The sequence below is a fragment of the Heteronotia binoei genome, chromosome 5 (assembly GCF_032191835.1).
Source record: "Heteronotia binoei isolate CCM8104 ecotype False Entrance Well chromosome 5, APGP_CSIRO_Hbin_v1, whole genome shotgun sequence".
Taxonomy (NCBI): domain Eukaryota; kingdom Metazoa; phylum Chordata; class Lepidosauria; order Squamata; family Gekkonidae; genus Heteronotia; species Heteronotia binoei.
Genome location: NC_083227.1, coordinates 49,482,954 through 49,503,852, shown reverse-complemented (window position 1 = coordinate 49,503,852; position 20,899 = coordinate 49,482,954). Strand labels below are relative to the sequence as shown.

Below are 20,899 nucleotides of genomic sequence, written 5' to 3'. Positions count from 1 at the left end.
TAAGTCAGTAGTAAGTTTGATATTAAGGGTATTAGCCATGTTGGTAAATAAATCCAAGTAGGCCATGGATCCTTCTGATGGTGAGAGGTCGGCCGGCTTGGTGATGTCAGAGACTGGAGAGGGCGGTGCAGAGGCCGTTGACTGAGAAGAGTCCAAATGTTCGGCTTCAGATTCTTCAGGAGCATCAATGGCAGCCGTATAGGTGGGCTTGGTAGGCATTGACACAGGCTTAGTAGACAAGGAAGGTTGTTCAGGCTGTTGTTTCGAAGAGACTGAACAAGCTGATGTAGACCTGGCTGGTGATAGCGGTTTTGACACTAAACTATAATGCCTTGGACGATGGTAAGGACTTCCATGGGATCAGGTAAAAGAAGCATCCTCACGATACCGAGGTCCTCATGGCATCGAGGCTCTCAGTAGGTAGGTTGATAAGCCATCTCACGGAACCGAGGCTTGAATGGTTCTTCACGGTACCGGTACCGATACCGATGTGAATCATAAGAAGGTGACCTGTAGTATCGTCGGTATCTACGTGGGGATGGTGACCTGGAACGTGATGGGCTATAATAGTAATAGCGCTCCCTAAGATGATGTGGGGATCATTCAGCCAGAACTTGAGTGGATGGCTCCCTGGGTGTCGAAGGCTCTCATTGGAGTGGAGACACTGGGGAGATTATCTGCTGCTTGCGAGGCATAGAAACTTCCCGAAAGGAGTATGCTCCCAGTAGGTTAGCTCACTGACTCCGATAGCGTGCTGATTCCGGTGATTCGGTATCTAGAATGTGTTCTGGTAGGGACCCGTGAACCGATGGAGATCGAGATCGGATATGGACGATCTCAACAGGTACAATGTCAATGGGTGCAGAGAGCTCTGGTGGAGTCGGTGCCATCGGCATCGAAGTCAAAGTGGAAACAATCGGGTGCGGTGGCAAAGTCATGACGGGAGACTTAGAATCTGAAGACTAATGATCCATCTTCGGCTTCGATCTTGGGGATGTCGAATCCGAGAGGTTTCTAGAAGTCGATTCCATGTGGTGTTTCTTCCTGGAATCGTCAGACTTCTTAGAGTGTTTTCCGGACTTATGCTTGCTGGGAGCCGATGCCACGGAAGCTGCCGGTCGAGCCATGTCCCCTTGTACAGTTAGGGCGGATGGCGAAGTTTGGGATCCTGAAGCATGGGACATCACAGGCCATAGTGATGACTCCAAAAGGTGGCTTTTGAGTCTAGCTGCATGATTTTTTCTAGCCTGTTTCCCAAATTGGCTGCAGTGAAGGCAAGTATCCATGGGTCTCCCCCAGATAGAAAAGGCACAAAGAATGTCCGTCTGTCGATGGAATTTTGGCCCCACACCAGATACACTTCTTAAAAGTAATTTTGGTATCTTTCCCTTCCATCCGCCCAGGAGGGGGGGGGAAGGGGAAGAGGGAAATAGGAAAGAAGATAAAGCTTTTTTTTTTTACGATACCGGAGAGGTGATGAAAGTCAGAGAGGGATGAAGAGAAACAGCGAAATGCAGAGGTAAAACGGTGAGATTGCAGAGAAGTAAGGAGACTCAGCGAGGTAGGTGTATTCCGGACGGCAGTAAAGAAGAAATGGGGGGGTGGGGGGTGGAGTGCCCTCCTCTCGTTCTAGGCATGCGCAGTGGATGCCTCCTCCCCAGACAGAGAGGGAGTGCGTGCCAAAATTAATGCCTAAGATTGCTTTGAATTCTCCGAGGTCGGGTTCGATCCAGGCAGATAACCCATGTGTGGGACTGCACAGAGACCACAATGAAGATCACTTGCTGCCAGGCCCCACCTGCCTGCTGCCAATTAACTGGCTGAAAGAGGGGAGTTTACCCACAAAAGAGGGAGATTCATCTGACATCTGGTGACATGTCTACATCACTGACCACATGACCCATAAATGATGTCATCACAAACAGGGTATTGGGGTGACACTCTGTTGTTTAGGCAAAAACTCTACATAGAAGGCAAATTTATCATAAGAGTTTTTGCAAAATACCAGAACATCACCTCAGCATCCCAGATGTATACTTATGGGTTAATTTGTAGACACTGCCTGTCTGAAATTGTTTTTGGAAATATTAAATAATATCCAACTATCAAAAAGTTATTAACTGGATAATATAGCAACTATGCTCTCCCATACTCCTTTTAATAACTATCTTTAAACTCTGGCATTCATTGCAAGTGTCCTACAATTATTAAAACAAAGTCTGAGTCCAGTGGTACCTTTAAGACCAACAACATTTTATTCTGGGTATAAGGTTTTGTGTACACACATACTTCTTCCAGATTCCCATCTGAATCTAAGATTATTAGAATCATTTTCCAATAGCATGAGCCTTGTTACTTTCTCATTCTTGAACATTTGTCCCAATATATTTGAATTTTATCTAAAAGTTACTCCTCCAGGGTGTCATGCATCCCATCTGATATCCCTAACCCTCCCCAAGGTTACAAAAATGCCAAATTGTTTGGTTCCCAGGGCTTCACATACTAATATAGAAGCTTCCTAATAAGGGAAGTCATTACTACAGCACAGCTGCTGCAAAGAAGCATGAGGAGCTAAGTGACAGAGGAAATTATCAGGAGAAATGTCAGTAAAACAAGCAGATGTATGGAGAGTTCAGGATTATCCAGAAATTTCACAGAGGAGCTACATATCAAATTCATAGCCATCTCTACTACTTTGTCCCCAAACATTTGGGGTTTTTTTAAAATGCAAACCGTCTAAATCCAAGTATATTCAGAAATTCATAAAGTATTGATAGTTTTATTTCATTAGTTTTCCAGAGGAAACAGAAAGGTTATGAGATATTATGTAAAATTTTGAGGGAAGGGGTAGACTGTTGAGTCAATTAATGTTGGTTTTTGGGGCTTTTTTTGTAGAAAAAGCCCAACAGGAACTCATTTGTATATTAGATCACACCCCCTGACACCAAGCCAGCTGGAATGGCGTTCCTGTGCGTTCCTGCTTTTTTTTTTTAAAAAAAAAAGGCCTGGTGGTTTCCCTAAACATCACAAGTGAAAACTATTAAACTGTTGTTAGAATTAAGAGCAGTTTATTCAATCCCTGATGAAAATTTTCCTTTGTCGACTTTTGGAAGTGCTTTTCCCAAAGTACTAACTGTTAGCGCTAAGAGGACTAGTAGTTGAATGATGCCAGAAAGTTACGGTACTTTTATTAAACTTTTAAAGATATTACCATTGAATTGTTACTAGTGGATACAATAGTAGCTGAGCCACACTATAATACAACGAAAAGTACTAAGTATGTGGCTCCAGAGTAGTACATAAAAATTATTTACATTATTATAAAGATTTATTTTACAGCGCTGACACCAAACATCAAACAGTAAATGAAAAATCAGTTGGAGGAATTTACATACTACAAAGTACCAGTTCAAATAATTAGACAATAAGTTGGCAACTGAAAAATTCAACTTGGCAGTATTTTACTGAGAAATGTAGTAAATCTTCATAGTAATCAGTAAAGAGCTGTCGGTGAAGACAGATGCTGAGATGGGGTGCTGGCTCTACTCTGTTTCAAAGTTTTCTTCTTCAAGGCCAACCTAGCAGTCTCCCACCTTCTTCTGCAGTCCCTTTAAACCAGTCTGGTTTAAACCTCAGAATAGCTCTGCTGGATCTGACTAGTGGTTCATCTAGTTCAGAAATCTGTTTCATACAGCATCCAACCAGTTACTGTGGAGGGCCAACAAAAGAAGGCCTAACTGGTATTCAGAGGTTTGCTGCCTCTGAATATGGTGGTTCTAGAAAATCTCCATGGATAGCAGTCGTTGATGGGTCTATCCCTCCATGAATCTGTCTAAACCATAGGTGTCAAACTCATTTGTTGCTAGGGCCAGATCTGACATAAATTTGACTTTGTCAGGCTGGGTCATGTATGCCATAAAATGTAATACCAGGTACAGGAAATATAAACTTTATAAAGGACAGCACCTAATAAGCTCCGAGTTGGTGTGTCCTCACTGCAATGCCCCATGGGTGGGGGGCAGAAGAAAACTCACATGGGTATACTGGAGAGCCATTGATACAGTGCCAGGCAGATGCTCCTACACTTCCTGGAGGGAGGGTAAACCCCTTCCCCAGCCTGCTGCCACCTGCTCCCAAGCCACCATGGAAGGGAACTGGGAAGACAAGGCGAACCAACCTCCCCACCCACAGAAAAGGGGGGGGGACGGTGGCCCTGGTCTGAGGCCATGTGAGGCCAAAGTTGATAAGTTTATAAAACTTTATAAACTTTATAAAACTGAAAACAGTAAACCTTTAATATTTCATTATCTTTTTATAATGACAGCATATTAATTGTGAACAAAATTAATCATGGTTAAATAAAATATATATCCAATTGTGTATGATGCTTGTGTGTGAATATGGCAGCAGTGCTGGCCACCAGCAGGATCATCTGCACTCCTGCAACTGCAAATGCCAATTCCCAGGGCCATCCGTGACAGCATCCCTGGAGCTGCTGTCTGAGTCTCTAGAGAGGTGTGTGACTTCACCTTGGAATCCTGAGGTGGTATGAATGTGGCTGCAGTGGCTCCCAACTTACCAGTGAGGCTGCCACTGAAGTGAAGGGGCTGGCTGCTTTAGTTTCAGTTTCTTTCCTAATAACCCCCAGCATGGAGTTTGTTTTTCACTTCTGTCACACATTGAGTTGACATTTTCATTGAGCTATTCATTACAGCTCTAAGAACCTCCCCACCTCAGACTCAGTTAGTTGGGATTCCATCAGCATGCATTTAAAGTCAGGAAATTTTGTTCCCGTTCTATCCAGTAAGCACAGAGTATAAACTGCTATACAATTTGCTGGCAGTACAGAGGCTAATTTTAGTGACAAATTACGTGTATTAGATCAGCAATTTCAAATGTTTGCTCTGTAAGAATCCTTGGGTATATGCCATTCAGACCTGAAACCATCCAAATCTGTACTGTCTGCTCAAACTGGCAGTAATTCTCCAGAACATTATTTAAAAGTCTTGCACATCACCTGTCATCTTATTCTTTTAGCTGGAGATGCCAGGTATTGAACCTGGGACCTTACACATGCCAACCAGATGCTTTACCACTGAGCCACAGCCTCTCCCGTCCACAGTCCTTGGACACTTATTAGCTTTATGTTGGCCTGGTAGTTGTAGAATTTAATGCCTAGTCACTTCAGACAGCCTTCCCAAACACAATTGCTCCAGTCTGGGAATGGGCCCCTCATTTTGCTTCATCCTCTAGGGTTGAATTGCCCAAAACTAGAAGCTCCCCAGCATCTTTTGGCTTTCCTCCCAGAAATGACTGTAAAAGTTGCATTCCTATCTTTTCAAAATCAAATGTTAGCAGTCTTTGTTCAAGTGAAACCTGTCTCTCTTGTTGTTGCTGTTGTGAGGACGAACATGTCGTATGCTGCTTTGAGTTCCTACAGAGTATAACTGTCTAAACAAAAGATAAAGTAATACCTAATGGTGTGTGGAAATACTACCCCAATACTCCCTCTAAGTTGTGGAGTCTTGTGAGCAAAAATTCTAATTCGTGAGCTACTGGCATTAAAGTTGTGGGCGAGCAATTTGGCTACTGCATAAATTAGTTTGCTCTGGGCTTTCCTGCGCTAAGACAAAAATGTGTGAGCTGGAGGCTAAAAAAACTGTGAGCTAGCTCACACTAACTCAGCTTAGAGGGAACACTGCTACCATTATGCAACTAAGCAATGTGCCAACATCAGCCCCCACCCCATTACATAGCTGGTCCCTGCTGAAGGAGTTTCAGGCTTTAAGATTATGGGGAAAAAACTAGTTCCTCTTCCCTCAGTGCACTCATGCCTCCTTCACTAAAAACATTTCTGGCTACAGTCAGATGAGTTTGCTCTTAAATCTTGCTACTGTTTTGTTTACTGATGATTATTGTGGATTTGAATGTAATGTTGTTTAAGGTGTCTTTAAGCATGCTTTTTCTTGGTGTGTGTTTTGTATACATTTATATTTGAAAAAAATAATTTTAAAAATTGAAAATGAAGTCATAATACAGAATTTCAGCAGAACCATACTTAGTTTAAAATTAGTATCTGAATTTGTGTTACCTGTTCCCCATTTCCTAGAAGAGATGAGTGATCATGATCCTTCCTATTTGAAAATAATCACTCCCAGACTTTTATTTAATGGCTTCATGGCAGGACCTTTTAATCAACGAATCATGACATAAAAGATTTTTTAAGATACTGAAGGAAACATTTATGGTAAGACCATTTTTCCTTGGTTTGCTTTTTTTCTCACATCATTTAAGGATGACTACCACAGTAACTTTTTATAATGTTAATTTTGTTTAAAGAGGTATGGCTGTAATTCTTATTATTTTGTCCACTGAAATGTATTCTCAACAGCTCTGAAATCTAATGCACTTGGTTTTAATCAACCTTTAGTCACAGTTAAAACTATGCTGTGCCATTATGGCTAATTTAACTTTTAATTATATTGTCTGTGTTAACACTGATTGGGATTTAATACACCCATGTTTAATGACTCATTCATTCTCAATGCTTCTCTGAAACAAGTTGCTGATTAGTTTTATAAACTTCAAATATTCTTTTGTTAAATTTATGTGTAAAATCCAATTGCTACACGTCTGATAATGCAACATAATGAGCTAGAAATTTCATCAGAATGGCTGATTGCAAAGACACTTTTATTTAACTTCAGACAGTGAAAAAGTTATGACCCTCAGCAAAAATACTATTATTTGGTTTCCTTGTCATTCTAAAGAAACTCTGAAGTGTAATTCTTAAATAGTAAAATATATACTGGCAAGAACATGTTCATATTTTGCTCTCCAATTTATATTCTCAGCATATTTTGTTCAGTGCCTTGTGCCCTGGATTGTAGAAAAGAAGACAAAAGGATTCAGAATCAAGCAATGAATAAATACAAAGTATGGTGCTCTCCATTACAGGGGAGTAGAGTTCTGGAGCACTCTGTTCAAACTACACCCTGCTTCAAAAACCCATTATAGGAAAAAAAAAACCCACCACCCTAGTCAAAGTTAAACAGGGTAGTCTTTAAAGCAAAACAGTAAGTACAGGTAAGACAGTGATTCCCCACAGTGTTCTGTCTAACATTTAGTGCCTACTGTGCGGCTCCAGAAAATAAGATAATGATGGCTCCATACTGAGAGAAGGGAATGAATAAAATTGCAGTGATATGGCAGCTAGGAGAGATGGGCTTAGGGTGGTGAAATGAAGGATGAATATGTGGATGGGTCTTTAATAGCATAAAAACTGTTGGATAAGGCCATTCTTTGGTCTAGGCCACGAAGAAGGTCTGATAGAGAAATTCTGTGTTTGTTGTTTTTCCCCTGGAACACTTGATAGTTAGAGGTATTTGTCTGTGAACACAAAGGTTTTGTTTCAGCTATAATCATTAACAGACTTTGATATACCTATTCTTTGTGAACTTGTAAATTTAGCACTTCCCCATATAATGTGGAGATAGTAATATTGACAAACCTTTCTTCCTGGATTGTTCTAAGGCTTGTTGATGTAACAAGAAGAAGCTCTTGGGAGAGCCAGTTTGGTGTAGTGGTTAAGTGAGACCCAGTTTGGTGTAGTGGTTAAGTGTGTGGACTCTTATCTGGGGGAACCGGGTTTGATTCCCCACTTCTCCACTTGCACCTGCTGGAATGGCCTTGGGTCAGCCATAGCTCTGGCAGAGGTTGTCCTTAAAAGGGCAGATGCTATGAGAGCCCTCTCAGCCCCACCCCAGGGTGTCTGTTGTGGGGGGAGAAGATAAAGGAGATTGTAAGCCACTCTGAGTCTCTGATTCAGAGAGAAGGGCGGGGTATAAATCTGCAATTCTTCTTCTCTATAGTGCTTTACGAGGGCCAAACTATATTTTTTTTCAGTGAGTTGTGGTCAGAGGAACCCTGTTGTATAACAAGGCAAATTAGTGCCCCCCCCCCCGATCATTTTGGCTGAGCAGAATGGCACAGAAGGAACGGAAAATGTTCCTTTTCCACCAGCACCATGGTTCCAAATCTGAATCTGCCCCTGAAGCACCTGGGGAAATTAAGTTTCCTACAACTGCCATGCAGCTGTGGGGAAGTTAAAATCATGAGATGACTTGATAGCAAATTTAGCTTGTGCTTTGCTTTTAAAGAACAATATCAGTGCTTTGCCTTCATGCTCACTTTTGAATACCTTTAAAGATCTGAGTTTAAGATTGAGAGGACCACGACATTATTGCTCCTGCAGAGACTAATTTGACAAATACACAATTTTGTTAATAAACTGCATGGGCTGGTTTCAATTTCTTTAGCATTTGGAAAAATTGGAATAAACAGATAGTGGGGGATAAATATATATTTTTTAAGTTTCTGTGGGAACCAAGATTCAGATTTCAAGCTGGGATCACAGCTCTTGTGTCTTCACAGGCAGATCAGGCTAGGAGGATTAGATTTACCACTTCTAATTTTTCCAGCAGCAGCCCCATTAATAAATTTGAGGCAAAACAAATAAAATTGCTTGGGCTCTAAATCCAATATGCATTATAAAAATTCAGTGCCAACTCTTTGGGGATTCCCCTGCTTAATTCTCTTTCGTGAGAAGTGAAGGACAGAACTAAGGTAACCTTCTTGCGATATCCAATACGAGACAGATTAAAAGTTCCCATAAGTGTAGAGAGGAGAGAGATATCTGCATTAAGATGGGGAAAGCATCTTGATTCCTAATAGCACATGTACACAATCCCCCCAGCAAGTTGCCAAAGGGGTCTGAGTAGCCTCCAAAACTAATGAAAGATGACCCTACATTAGGGAATAGTGTGACCATGGGACGCTGCCTGTCTCTTAGGGGTACCCGACCAAAGCCAAGGGGACTTCAAACTCAGTATACCAAAATGGATGCTTGTCAGAATACAGGCCAAGAGAGAACACTTCTTTCTCTCCCTCTCTGTGTAAGCACAGAAACACGGTGCAGCCTGGTTCTGATTGCAACAGGGGCAGTTTCCTGGTCTATTTACTCTCCCCCTTTCAGCTGTGTGACTAGATTATGAGTTCCACTGGTAAGTAACATCCTGTCTCTGTCTTCGGCCATCTGATTAGGTTGGCACCTTCCTGACTCATGCTGTAACTCAACCCTTGTTTCATCTACTGCTTTGGCAATGTCTGACACCTGGATTTCTGCTGCTATCTGCTATGTTTACCTCTTTTCAGGGTATCACTCTAAATTAATTTACCTCTCAAAATTACATCCTGCATCATTTTCACCCAGCCGGGTAAACATTACTGAGTCAGCCCTGTCATTGTACCCACCTGGAGATCCGGTAATTAATCTCATCAACCACCATCCTGGTCGCCATATTGACAGGAGAGTCTTCACCCTTCCAAAACCCTAGATCTAAACCTAGATATAAACTAGATCTAAACCTCACTATGGTGTGCATTCTGTAAGGTGCCTTCATACAATTTGTGCCCTCCATTACCTTTTGTAATGGGGTCTATTGGGTGTGTAATGCTGGTCATGCATGCTCTCCTTTGCTACATGGACGTTCGCTCTTCAGGAAAGGAAGTCCTGTCTTGTCCTTCCCTGGCATTCGCTATTTCTCATTCCTTTTATTCTTAGGCCTTGTGTGTATGATTATATAATTTGTGTTTTAATGAGTGATTATTACAAACACCTACATTTATTTCAAGTAAAGCATTTTAATTGAACTTTTGACTGGAGTTTTCTCTTCCTGTTCACCCGACCTTTCTATTATCAGTTAAAGATCTCAGCTCATTAAAGCTCAGGCTTGGGTATTCCAGCTAATTTCCCCACTTAAAAGGAAACCCAAAGCACGTCCTGTAACAATAGGGCATATGGGAGTATCTCCCCCTGCCCTCTACAAAATGTTACTATTTTCCTGTTATTCTTGCAGTTCATTGCCCTCCCCATCATAGTTCTGAGGGCAAATTTATTTCATTGGCCGTCTCATCATTGTTGCAAGGGGTAAAAAATGTAATAGTCCCAAGGGCAGATTCAAATTCTGGCACCCTACGGCTAAAAGCAATATCCTGGTGTTGTCTTCAGACTTGCTGATGGTGATGGACATTATGACCATACGGGATTCCTAGGAGAGCTATATGTTTTTCAAAGCTGATACTGTGGCAGGTGGTATAGGAGCAAGGAAATTAGTCTAAGCTTATTATGCCAGAGCTTGACAGTTGGGCAAGGCTTTTGAGTGTATTTCACAGAGGAAGTAGTGCAGAAAGACTTCATACTCATACATCATTGGGCTTCATCTGTCACAGACAGAACTAGTTTGAGCTGAGTTGTCCATACATGTGTTCCACAACACATCAAACGAAGGACATATTCATTGCAAATTTTTCAAGGAATGGTTGTTCAAAGTGTGGCAACTTTGTTGAGAGGCAACTAGGGATCCAACAAATACATAGAAACCAGAAGTGCCCCCTTGCCTGTCTATCAAAAGTTGATAATGATCATGGCCTATGCAAGTACTCTGGCTCACTCCAACTTCTCAAAGAAAGAGACTTTTACTTCAGTATTATATAATTATGTAAAATTATTGTATTTCTTTTTCGTAGAGATACCCAACTCCAGAAATCAAAACTAATAGGCAAAACAATAATTCATAACTAACAGGCAGTCGCTGGGGGAGAACTGGCACTCTGAATAGCTATTTCAGTAATATATCCCCTCCATTATACAATGCAAACAGAAGCTGCCCATTAATGGCTGTGATTTTTTTTTAACATCGATGAAGCGAAGCCCATTTTGAGTCAGTGCAAGTTTACAGATGTGCAGCTGATTGTTTTGAATAATTAAATGGTGTCAAAACCAGCTGTGATGAATAGCGCCGGGGTCTCAATTCATAAATAATTGAGGAGACGGCACTGCATTTGATCATTCCTATCAACTTCTACTCTCCGGAGGATAAATGTTTGTCCTGAATACCATCAACATTGTTAAATGCCTCAATATCCCTGTTCAGTCATCCAGCCAACAGTCGATTTAACTAAATCACTTTTAACACCTCGCACAGCCGCTGTCCTCATGAATACAAAATGTTTATGACTGCCAGAATAGGGTGTTCTGCTGTATTGTTTCTGAATTATCATACAGTGCAAAGGCTATGACCAAAAGGCAGTAAGAAAAGGTGTGAAAGGGCTGTACTGAAGACGACAGTTGCAGCCTTATCTTTATTATAAACTGAGAAACCGGGTGTTTGGAATCAAAGTGGCAATCTTGTGCCAATAAATTTGTAAATACAGCTGCCTTTTATGACTCTGTCATGGCATGTTTAATACTTGGACACTAAAGTATGTCAAGCCCCCAAACTGTATTTCTCTTCTCGCAGCACTGGTGGAGGTGGCCTACCAGCTGCATACTATTTTTGGTGGAGAGGGTTGGAAGAGCCCTCCTTCCTGACATTATTCTCAAAGCCTGATTGTGAGCAGGCTGAAAAGAATTTGGGGAACGGAGCTGTTAATACTGGCTTTTGGAATAACTGTTTTTGTTAATTAGTGCCTGAGTCCTGCCACCATCATTAAGGATGACACAGTATTTATATAACCCACATGAGTTTGTAAACCCACTGAGTACATGCAAATCAGCTGAGCACAGCTGTACAGCCTAAATCTTGTGGTTTGACTGTAAATGTCTTTCTGGTTCCTCTCTTGGTGTCCCCTTCCCCTCCCAGTTTTTTATCACATTATAGGCATCCTACTTATTCAATTAAGTATTTTTGCCCTTCTTTATTTAATTTATTTCAAACATTTTTGCTCCACATTCACAACTAAAAGAGGCAGTTTTTTTAAAAAAAATGGCTTGTTAATGTTTTTTTTTAAATATATATATATTACTGCATTTTTAAATTGAAGGTTGCCTCAAGCAGGACTCTGAAGAGGCAGTATAGAAACACCATAAGCATTCAATAAAACACCATAAGCATTCAATAAAACAAGAGCATAACTTCCATTCTAAATATACATTAGATAATAACAGAAAGTCAAAAGAACAACAAAACAGATTCAATAACCATACAGCAGCTGTAAGATTGACAGTGATTATACATCTGGGAAAATAAAAATTTCATTGGGTGCTTAAAACTCTTAAAAGTAAGTACTCCTAAAATGCAAGGAAGGAATTCCACGGACAAGGCCCCACCAATTAGACAGCTCTGGGGACTTTGGGGGTAGAGCCAGAAGCAAGGTTGCAACAAGCATGATTGAACTCTGTGTTCCTTTAAAAGGCATTCCCTCCATTGGAAATAATAGAGGATGGGGGCATCTTCTTTTGGGGCTCATAGAATTGTGTCCCCGGTCCAATCTTTTTGAAACTTGGGGGGGGGGGGGTTAAGGAGAGGCACCAGATGCTATGCTGAAAATCTGGTACCTCTACCTCAAAAAACAGTCCCTCCCCACAGAGTCCCAGATAGATTCTCCATTATACCCTATGGGGCCAGTCTCCATAGGGTATCATGGAGTGTCCAACAGCCATTTCCTCCCTCCCTGGCTTTCTGATAACTCTGAAGCAGGGGGAGGGCCTCCAAACCAGGGGATTCCCTGCCCTCAACTTGGGACTGGCAACCCAACTCACACCAGAAGGATAGGCAAGTTCTCTGAAAATAACTGTATTGATTGGTTAGGTTCATATGTCAAGACAGTTCTTTAAAATACATACTTTATGTGCAGTGCCCAAGTAAGAAATCATTTAACATGTCTGCATAGAGATCTACATTTTGCAATCTTCTGAACTTCCAAACACATTATTTAGTAAGTATTAGCGTTTGAAATCACAGCTTATCTGCATAACATTTTTTGTGTGTGTGCACAGCATAAACCTTTTCAGTGCCTCTGCCATGACATAACATGCTTACTGAAATGTTTCTATGTCATACCCCCTATGCCTTGAGAAACCCTTAAAAAGTGGGCAATCCACTCATGATTAATCCTTCTTTGACCACAGTGTCTGTTCTCTTTTTGTGCCCCCACCACGCAACTAGTAGCTGCATGGTGCCTAAAACACAACTCATCCAGCTTACCATCTCTGCTTGTGCAACCTGTGCTCCCTCCCTCCACATCTAACCCACATGGTAGACCTCAAGCAGCCTTCTGTTTTGTTCACTCAGGAGCTGCAGAGGCATCAGGACTCAAGCACCCTGTGTTGTTGTTATACTAGAAACTGTCCTATCTCTTGTGCTAGAACCTTCAAATCACTGGTTTATTCTTGTGCAACTCACCCTTTGCTTGCCCAAGGCAGCTTAGAACAAGGAAATGTTTGACTGAAGGAGAAACTTTTATGCGTGAAGCTTCTAACACATACCTCAAAATCTTCTGAGAATCCATGCTGGTTGTTGGCATACAGCTCACTGATATGCTTAACAAATTGTTTGACAGGGATGGCTTCCATGTCATCTGTAAAATAAAAATATATTTTGATCTATAGTATTTTCTCATAATAAGTACTAGTATTTTTCTATAAGATTTGTAATATCTCTGTCTACCACTAGTTTGCGAACAGTCAGAATATGAAGGTGGCATAATGCATCTTCTCAGCTGAATCTGGCCACAGATTATGTTCATGATGAAACGAGAGAGAGAGAGAAACAGCTAGAGAGGCAGTGGTGATGGACTCGAGATGAAGCGACTACAACATCTTATAGAGAGTTTATGAGGTCCTATGAGATGGCAGTCAAAGCTAAAAGAAAGTTTACTTTGCGGTCAAGATTGCATCTGCAACTTCACGCCCGGCACAATTGTTTAGCATAATTTGGATGCTTACAACACTGCCGCAAGGCAAGCCAAATCTTAGGGAATTGGATATTGGCTGTGAGGCTTTTGCAAATTTTTTCACAGACAAGATCTCATCGCTCTGCCATGATCTTCCTGCCACAGTTAAAACAGTACGCAAACTTGAGGCTCCATGCCTGTCTTCTGGACCAGCTTTGGATCATTTTCAATTGCTCAGTCTGGAGGAAGTTGACAGAATCCTCTCTACTGTACCCCCAACAACATGTGATCTGGACCCTTGCCCATCCTGGCTGATTAAAGCTTGCCAGGGAGAGCTCTGATATCCTATACGAGATATCATAAACAGATCTCTCTCAGAAGGGCTTTTTCCAACATCTCTTAAAGAGGCAGTGGTCCACCCTCTCTTGAAAAAGTCCACCCTAGATCTGGCCGAATTGGCACATTATCGGCTGGTCTCAAACTTACCCTTTTTGGGTAAAATTATTGAGAGGGCAGTAGCACTACAGTTACAGAGCTTTCTGGAGGATGCTTCTGTCCCAGACTCCCGTCCAGGCCATGGGACAGAGACAGTTTTGGTCGCCCTGGTGGATGACCTCCAGCGGCATCTGGATCGAGGCGGTTCGGTGGTACTGATCCTGTTAGACCTATCGGCTGTGTTCGATACAGTCAACCATCAGTTGCTGACCCACCGTCTCGCCAATGCAGAGATTCAGGGGTTGGCCTTACAGTGGCTTTCCTCTGCGGTCGGGGACAAAGGTTGTCAATAGGGGGAGAATCGTCTCAGAGACACACGCTTAACTATGGTGAGCCTCAGGGGGCGGTTCTATCCCCGACGTTGTTTAACATCTACATGTGACCCCTTTCCCAGATTGCCCGGAGGTATGGGCTGGGCTGCCACCAGTATGCTGATGACACCCAGCTCTATCTAATGATGGACGGCCGATCTGCCGATGTCCCAGAAAACCTGGACCAGGCATTGCAAGCCGTGGCTGAATGGTTTAAACTGAGTCGATTGAAGCTGAATCCAATGAAGACAGAGGTCCTTTGCCTGAGTCGTGGCAGTGTGGGCAGGGGAATCCCCTTACCAACTTCTGATGGTGTGCCACTGACAATGGAACACAAGGTCAGAAGTTTGGGGTTGCTATTGAAGTCCTCCTTGACAATGGAGGCCCAGATAGCAGCAACTGTGAAATCTGCCTTTTTTCATCTTAGGCAGGTGAAACAGTTGTCTCCCTTCCTTGGCAACTGTGATCCATGCGACGATCACCTCAAGATTGGACTTCTGTAATGCCCTCTACATGGGGCTGCCCTTGTCACGAACCCAGAAACTACAGTTAGTGCAGAATGCAGCAGCCAGGCTGCTATTGGGGCTGCCCAGGTGGGAGCACATACAGCCGGCGCTGCAAGAACTGCAGTGGCTGCCAATTGTATACTGAATTTGCTACAAGGTGCTCGTCATTACCTTCAAAGCCCTTTATGGCCAAGGTCCTGTGTACCTGAGGGACCATCTGTCCCCACAAGTTCCCCAGAGGGTACTAACATTGGGGACTCAACATCTTTTAATGATCCCTGGGCTGAGAGAGGCTAGACTGACAGCTACCTGGGATTGTGCCTTCTCAGTAGCAGCCCCCTACAGGTGGAACCGGCTACCGGAAGAGGTTAGGGCCTTGCAGGACCTCACCCAGTTCCACACTCTTCCAGCTGGCTTTCAGCTGATATTGAGTCTTATAACAGCAGGAGGAATCCAGGAATATTGACATCATTGAATTTGAATAACATCAGAGTGTTATTAGCACCAATTGTTTTAAACTATTTAAACTTAACTGATTTTATTACAATGATGCACTTTGTTTTATGACTATTTGTTTTATGACTACTGTTGTAAGCAGCCTTGAGCCTGCCTTGGCAGGGAGAGCAGGGTATAAATTTAATAAACCATAAACCATTCACTTCACACGTACCAAAATCAGGGCTTTTTTGGAGCAGGAACACGGTTCTGGCTGGCTTGGCGTCAGAGGATGTGGCCTAATATGCAAATGAGTTCCTGCTGGTCTTTTTCTACAAAAAATCCCTGTGCAAAACAATGGTGACATCGGGGGTGGGTGGCTTAACATGCAAATGAGTCCCTGAGCAAAATGAATACTGTATAGATGTGAGCTAAATGGTGCAGAGAGGTAAAGCTGCAGTACTGCAGTCGGAGCCCTCTGCTCACGACCTGAGGGATGGTGGCTCAGTGGTATAGCATCTGCTTGGTAAACAGAAGGTCCCAGGTTCAATCCCCGGTATCTCCAGCTAAAAAGGGTCCAAGCAAATAGGCGTGAAAAACCTCAACTTGAGACCCTGGAGAGCTGCTGCCAGTCTGAGTAGACGATACTGACTTTGATGGACTCGGTCTGATTCAGTAGAAGGCAGTTTCATATATGTTCATACCAGGGGAAGCTGGTTCAGGTAGCCAGCTCAGGTTGTCTCAGCCTTCCATCCTTCCAAGGTCGGTCAAATGAGTACCCAGCTTGCCGGGGGAAAGTGTAGATAACTGGGGAAGGCAATGGCAAACCACCCCGTAAAAAGTCTGCCATGAAAACGTTGTGAAAGCAACGTCACCCCAGAGTCAAAAACAACTGGTGCTTACACAGGGGACTACCTTTACCTCTAAATTCTCAATATTTTGGTCTTAACTCTCATCCACCATCAGTTAACCACTATGGTGTTGTGCTTTTGCCACATTCTTATCTTGTTTTATTGATCTGAACAGAAAATCTTATATAATTTTATAGAAGCTCTAAAGAAAGAAATTCATGAACACAGAAGAAACAAAGCAGATTTGGATAGTCTGACCTTTTATGAGTTGATTAGGGCTTCTAAAATATATCTGTGGTCATGTTTGTCTTCAAAGTGGTTGAGATAGCTTGTCTCATCTATATTTATTTATCTGGGTACTTTTAATCCTGGTCTTCCTCCAAGGAGCTCAAGATACATGATTAGGACTTTAGATTCCAGCACACCCACACTCCACCCCCCGTCAATTCACAACTGACTTATGCTGACTCCGATAGGGTTTTCAAGGCAAGAGGTGGTTTGCCACTGCCTGTCTCTGCACAGCAACCCTGATATTCCTTGGTGGTCTCCCATTCAAAAAGGGTCAATCCAGTTTAGCATCCAGATCTGATGTGATCAGGCTATCGTGGGATGTCCAGGTCAGGTTCCAAGATATCCAGTATGCCAATAAAAGGGTTGGACAAAGATCTAGGATAGAGCTACAAGGTCTACCTAATTAAACAATGCAAACCATCTTTTGGATATGCACACCTTCTTTACCCCACATGTATTTCATCACTGATTCTCTTCTTTCTAAGTTCAGCTCTCTCTTTTCTTCCCTATCCCCATCTTGGTCTGTTTCTTCTTCAGTTCTCTCTGTATCTTCTGCTACACCACAAGTGAAAACATGATACGGCAATTTCATCCCCTTCAAGTTCCCCATCCCATCTGGTTAAGGTGTCCAGCAGTGAAAGTGTTAATGCTGAGACATAAAGCCACTTAACCTCACAATGGGATGAATTCATTTCCATACCCACCTTTATCAAGTTGCCAGCAAACTCAGAGATGCAGCATTGTATAAGCTTAATTACTGGGTGTCGGTAAGCTCTTCATTTGAATGAGTAAGGGCTTGAGGGAAGAGTTCTCCCTCATTACAGTGCACAAGTACATAATCATCAGACTCAACCTGGTAATATGTTTCATGATTCAAACCCATAAAACCAACTGAAAAGGGATGTAGTTTAATTTACAAAAAGCCCAAAGTAAGTCTCTATCTATGGAATCAAACGCTCCTTTAAGATCTAGGAAGGCAGTATATAACTTCAGCTTGGCCTTCCTAGTGTATTTATTTACTAAATGGGACAAGATAATACAGTGATCCAGTGTGGATTTCCCATGGCGAAAGCCCGCTTGTTCCGGCCCAAGGATTTGTTGTTGTGTCATCCATGCAGTAAGTTTGACTAACAGGTGCTTAGCATACAACTTGCCAATTATGGAGAGAAGGCTAATGGGTCTAAAATTTGAGGGGGATGAACAATCACCCTTCTTGTAAATTGGCACTATTACTGCATTTGTCCAGGCCTTGGGCATTAAACCAGTTTTATCAACCATTGTGAAAAGGGCAGCTAGTAAAGGAGCCCACCAGTCGTAAAATTTTGGGAATGCCATGTTGTGTGCCTTATGCAGCCCTATGCCTAGAATTGGGGCAGGTTCCTCTTGAAACTAGGGCTTGGCTTCTAACTGTTAAATATTGGTTGAGAATACATTATAATTTTGATCCTTCCAGCCTTATCACTCAAATGCTCTCAGAAGCCAGTTACTCTTTTTGGTTAGACTACATTGAGAAAAAGATCAGCTCTGTTGGTTTATCCTTAGAGTCATTATTTATGCTCTCACAATCAGAGGCATTTCGTAAGATCAAAGCCAGAATTCTGGATATTGAATTACAAAATCTTCACAGTGCCGCTAATAAAATTTGTTCGCCTGTGAGTCTAGGGTTCTCGTTTGATGTTGGCCATATGGCCTCCTATCTCTACTCTTTGCAAAACCCTCAACAGCGTAGGGCCTTCTCATTGGCAAGATTCGATGTTATGCCATCAGCAGTTTTATATGGTAGATATCACAACATATCCTATGCGGCCAGACTGTGTCCATGTAAGTCTGGATCTATTGAAACTATTTCACATATTCTTCTGTACTGTCCCTTTTATGTAAGTATTCGTTGTCGATTTCTGGATCCTATTCTTCTAAATAAGATGGGTCTGGCTGATCCAGAGAAGGTGCAGTTTCTTTTGAAGGATGTTACTCTGGACATAACCGTGAATACCGCCTTATTCCTGTACTGGGCCAAAAAGACTCGTCAAGACAAGGAATAGTCGTGTTGTTTCATTTAACTGTGATCTTATGTAATTGTGCTCTAATCCTGAGGTTCAGTATTTTAACCTATTCTCTGTTTCTCAACCCATTGTTCTCCTTAACCTGTTTTTATATGCCATTAAAGGTTGATTGATTGATTGATTGATTTACAAAAAGCATAGCTCAAACAAAACAGAATATGCTGTCATGTTAATTTTTTTAAAAAAAATTCTTCTGTTGAGCTACCAGAGATTAAGATAGTTGGGGGAGCTGTGTCTCAACTATTAATATTCTCAACACAGCTACTTTATATAGTTTGCAAACATCAGGAGCACTCTATTGTGGAAAAAAATGAATATTCAATCACAAGGAGAACTAAATTCCAATAAGCAGTCATTATTTTAATATTCCATCTACTTTGATGGTGTTTGATCTTCTCAGCCCATGCACTCTAAAGAGCTGCTCAAATAAAATATGCTAACATATAAGAAACGGGCTCCTAGTAGGTGCCTCTTATCTCTTGGCTGGCACTAAGCTTCTTTTCCATTTCAAGACAAATGTGCTTCAGAGACCATAACTCTTTTAGTCTTTTGAAGAGATTAATGGAATCCTATAAAGGCTAATTAGGAAACCTAACAGTTGCTCAATGCATATTCCCATTTGTGAGATTAGCCTTTTCCCTGCCTAAAATCAGACTGGTACTCATTAGTGTCATGATAAAACACCCTTCCTACTAGGCCTAACATTGAATACAATGAGATTTTGCATTAGCAGGCCTTTGTAACACAATATATATTGATATTTTGTACCCTATTGAAAAGAGCCAAAATGTAAGGTATCTTATGTCAAAAAGGGATAAAAAAATATAAAAAAATTTTCCCACCCTAGTTAAAACTATATTGGATGTGTTTACCAATGTGTTAAAACCCAGCTGACATGCTAATCTAGAGAAAGGAAAACAAACCCCTTATATTTTGATTTTTGCTTTTGGAAATATTGGAGCACATTGTGTTAAAAGTAAATGATCTTCCAAAAGTGCAAAAGGAGGAAGGAAGAGCAGGATAAAAATGTGCCCAATACAAAAAGCCAGTTGGAAGGGGCAATACTATACCATCCTATTCTCTTCTATGCATTGGGAGGGCTTTGAGAACTTTGTACATACAACCTATGGAAGCCTAGTGAAAATCTTGGAATTAGTGGCATAGGGTTTGAACTTCAGAGGAAAAGGATCTATGCTTTCCAAACTGCTGGAGAAGAGGAGCTGTTGTGAGACTATTTGAAGAGAGAAAGTTACTAAGGTCAGGAGGCTGGGGAAGCTAAGAAGAAAGAAAAAGGTTGAGGAAGAGAGAGAACACATCCTCAAAGATGTCATGAGTGACTGGATAAGACCTAGTGTTTGGAAGACAGATTTAGAGTCAACCTGCAAGATGCAGCAAGAACATGTCTGTAGATATGGCATTCTGGCAGTGTGAATAAACTGCATTTGTAGTCCTGCTATGACTATATCAGACTGTTGCAGGACATGCGTTTCTAAGTCACACAATTGCAGGAGATATTTCTGAAAAGACTAACCTACATGTTATCTCTAGATGTTAACAACAAAAGGCAGCTGGACTAGTTTGCAGAGGGAGAAAAGGAATCTGAATAGATACTACAATGCTGAGTAGGATGTGTGTCCTGCATGATATTTCTCCCAAAGAATTATCCCCAATCTACTGCTATCTGCATTAAATTAAAAAAAAATGCAAGGATACTGTAGAACGGCACTGGGGTTGTTTTCAGCTACCATGAGTAAGAGCAATTTGAGTGGGGAGGCAGTTGAGGGAAGCACAATTTCTATTGGGAAATGCAGAAGCAAAGATTAAATCCCCTCAACCCCTCAGCCCTGCTGCACTAATCCCGATCTCAAAACACACTTTTTAATACAAAATAAAATGTTGGTCCATGTCATTAATAATTAGGGTGTGCAGTTCTATACTCACACTCAGGGGTGGAATTCTAGCAGGAGCTCCTTTGCATATTAGGCCACACACCCCTGATGTAGCCAATCCTTCAAGAGCTTACAAAACAGAGCCTTGTAAACTCTTGGAGGATTGGCTACATCAGGGGTGTGTAGCCTAATATGCAAAGGAGCACATGCTAGAATTTCACCCCTGCTCACACTAGTGACTAAAGTCTCACGGCATTCAGGAGGAACTAACTTCCAAGTAAGTATGCATAGGACAGAAGTTTATATCCATCACATTAAGGATCT

General features: G+C 41.8%; 1 protein-coding gene across 5 annotated transcripts in view; it reads right to left on the bottom strand.

The window, feature by feature from the left end:
* PTPRG (protein tyrosine phosphatase receptor type G) overlaps positions 1-20,899 on the bottom strand; it is an 871,997-nt gene that overhangs the window by 53,832 nt on the left and 797,266 nt on the right. For all 5 annotated transcript variants that reach the window (XM_060239418.1, XM_060239420.1, XM_060239419.1 and 2 more), the window contains one exon: positions 13,328-13,419. In XM_060239418.1, coding sequence (XP_060095401.1) covers positions 13,328-13,419 — 92 coding nt within the window. The remainder of the gene's footprint in view (positions 1-13,327; positions 13,420-20,899) is intronic.